This window comes from Pinus tabuliformis, chromosome 1_1, assembly GCF_031772625.1.
Source record: "Pinus tabuliformis cultivar Carrire ecotype Pingquan chromosome 1_1, CPIR1, whole genome shotgun sequence".
In the NCBI taxonomy this organism is placed as follows: Eukaryota; Viridiplantae; Streptophyta; class Pinopsida; order Pinales; family Pinaceae; genus Pinus; species Pinus tabuliformis.
The window spans coordinates 802843161-802845960 of record NC_142297.1 but is presented as its reverse complement, the minus strand read 5'-3'; the positions used below and the strand labels follow the sequence as shown (position 1 = coordinate 802845960).

Sequence of the window (2800 nt, the reverse complement as noted above, 5' to 3'; positions counted from 1 at the left end):
ACTCAAATTATTATATGTTTCACGTGCTAAATCTTTGAGATCACCACTCAACCTTATATGGACCATTTTCAATTTAGTTATAAAGTACCCCCATCCTTGACTCATCTTATCATTCAACTCTAATGCCTGCACTAGCAACTAACCTTGGGACCAAAGGGTAGTTTGAGTTGGATTGATAACCATATTTAGTGTGCAACTCCCGAACTCTTCCAATGTTAAGACCATATTTTCAATGGGTAATATCTCCTGGCCACATCCCATGATTGCATTAGTTTGTATCCTCACCTATGCCCCATTTCAAACCCTCAATGCCAAGTACTTACCAATCATAAGGAAGGTTAATGCCATGGATAACCATTGATTTTATGCATTTTTTTTACTTCTCCTCTCCATTCTTATCTAGTCCAATAGATAATTTGTTGCAATATATTTCTATATGATTATGCTCCTCTAAAAACAATTATTTTGTAAGTAAATTGCACAAAGACTTTATAGCTAAGGATTGAATATATATATATATATATATATATATATATATATATATATAAGCATGGATTTGTCGGCCTTGGAAAATTTCATAAGAGTTATATAAAATGTTTAGGCCAATGTTACTTTCTTTCTAAAGAAAGTTAAGTTCAACATCATATATGAATTTAAAGATGAATAGATGGATATTCATGTCAATTAAACAACTTGAGTGGGCTTAATGGTTAAGAGCATGTGGTTCCTCCTAAGAAGTCACAGGTTCAAAGCCGAAGGGGGATAGAGTATGTATGCCTTTATAGACTTTAGTAGCCAAATACATGAGGTCTTATACACCAATTTAGTGTCTAACTTAATGGTAACCTTAAAATTAGATAATAATAATACTAACTATATAATTGTCAAAAATTCAAATGAGATCATTAGAATATTATTACACCAAATTTTCTTGCAATGTCTTTATCATAACATTTTAACCCTATCCAAGTTTTCTTTCCACCATCATGGATGGAGACTATGTGACTAAAGAAATTATATATGATAAAAAATAGTATTTCCTCCTATGTGGCTCTAGAAGTTATACCTAATAAAAAATGGTTTATCCTCTGCTAAAAGAGAAAACGTTGACGCAAATCACAATTATTATGGCATAATGGAAGATACTCATGTAAAGAGTTTTCTTTCCACCATCATGGATGGAGACTATGTGACTAAAGAAATTATATATGATAAAAATAGTATTTCCTCCTATTTGGCTCAAGAAATTATACCTAATAAAAAATGGTATTTCCTCTGCTAAAAGAGAAAAAGTTAACGCAAATCACAATTATTATGGCATAATGGAAGATACTCATATAAAGTGATATTGACACCCAGATATGCATCTTCGCAAATCACAATTATGGCATGATGCCAGATACTCATGTAAAGTGATATTGACATCCAATATGCATCTTCTTCAAATGTGTAGAGCTTCCGTTTGGATGATAGGGAAGCAAACATTTTATTCCTCTCTCTTGCAATTTCACCTTTCTTATTGATAGGGAAACAGACATTTTATTTCTCTCCCTTGCCATTGCAATTTCACACCTTTCTGTATTGATATTTGCACATCATCATATTTTGTTATTTCTATGTATCCCAATTCCAATTCCAATGGTAGATGCTTCTAGTTCTTTGGAGCAGTTTTCTCATCAAATTCACATATATTAGTGTTCATTATAAACAGAAATCAACGTTTTTGAAGTATTTTCTCTTGCCAGAGTTTAGGAGACTATAATTTTACTCAAAAACTAATGGAAACCCGAGCTCCAGCTATTCAATTATGTATTTTATGGAAACTAATGCGCGTGGAGGTTTCCTCTGTGAAGTATTTTATGTACACCCAACCCATCGGCTCCCACGCAATTTCACTCTTCTATCTCCGTGCTTGCACATCCTCTTAACTTTTTATTTTTATCCAACCAGATTTCAATTTCAATTTCAATGGCAGATGCTTCGTCCTCGACCTGCTCTGCGTCAAATTCTTACTCCCGGTACCACGATGTTTTTATCAACCATCGTGGGCCTGATATCAAGGACACCTTCACCACCGCTCTCTATCGCAACCTTGCTGATCGTGGAGTGCCAGCCTTCCTTGACAAGTCGGAAATGCAGGCTGGACGGAACATTCCCTCGCAATTAGAAGACGCTATTCGAGGCGCGAGTGTTCATGTGGCGCTTTTCACTCAGAATTATGCCCAATCGAATTGGTGCCTCGATGAGCTGCTCCTCATGGTGAAGTCCGCCAAGTCCGGCGGGGCTACCCTTCTTCCTGTATTTCACGACGTCAAGCCTGCTCATCTCCGGTGGATGGACACAGATAAATCTGGACCGTACGTTGTAGCCCTGCGCGAACTCGAAGAGAAATGGGGATATGGCATCCAAAAAGTCCAGAATTGGAGAAATGCTCTTTCTTATGTTGCAGATATAAGCGGCTTGGAGTTGGCCAAGTTTAAAGGGTGAGGATCTATCATTGTATTACAAGTTACAAGTTTTTAATCTCCATAGGGTATTTTATTGATTTACGTAGATATATGACAACTTGGGTGCTTTTCTCACTCGTTATTTCACCTCTCTCTCAATGAATTTCCAGGGGCGAACTCGAGCTCTTGCATGAGGTTGTGCAAAGCGTTGTGAATAAGGTTCCAAAACCACCCTTGTTTGTGGCAAAACATCCAACCGGTTTCCAACAAAAAGTAGAAGAGTTTGAACGGCGTGTGCGATGGGGCCTGTAGAAGGACGAGCAGGCATGCAAGGTTGTGGGGATTGTGGGATC

At 37.1% G+C, this 2800-nt stretch overlaps 1 protein-coding gene across 1 annotated transcript; it reads left to right on the top strand.

Moving 5' to 3' along the window:
• The first annotated feature begins 1968 nt into the window (after positions 1-1968).
• Positions 1969-2487, top strand: LOC149216442 (toll/interleukin-1 receptor-like protein). The gene has a single exon (XM_089389962.1). It carries the CDS (start codon positions 1969-1971, stop codon positions 2485-2487), a length of 519 nt encoding a protein of 172 aa, XP_089246088.1.
• Positions 2488-2800: the final 313 nt, after the last annotated feature.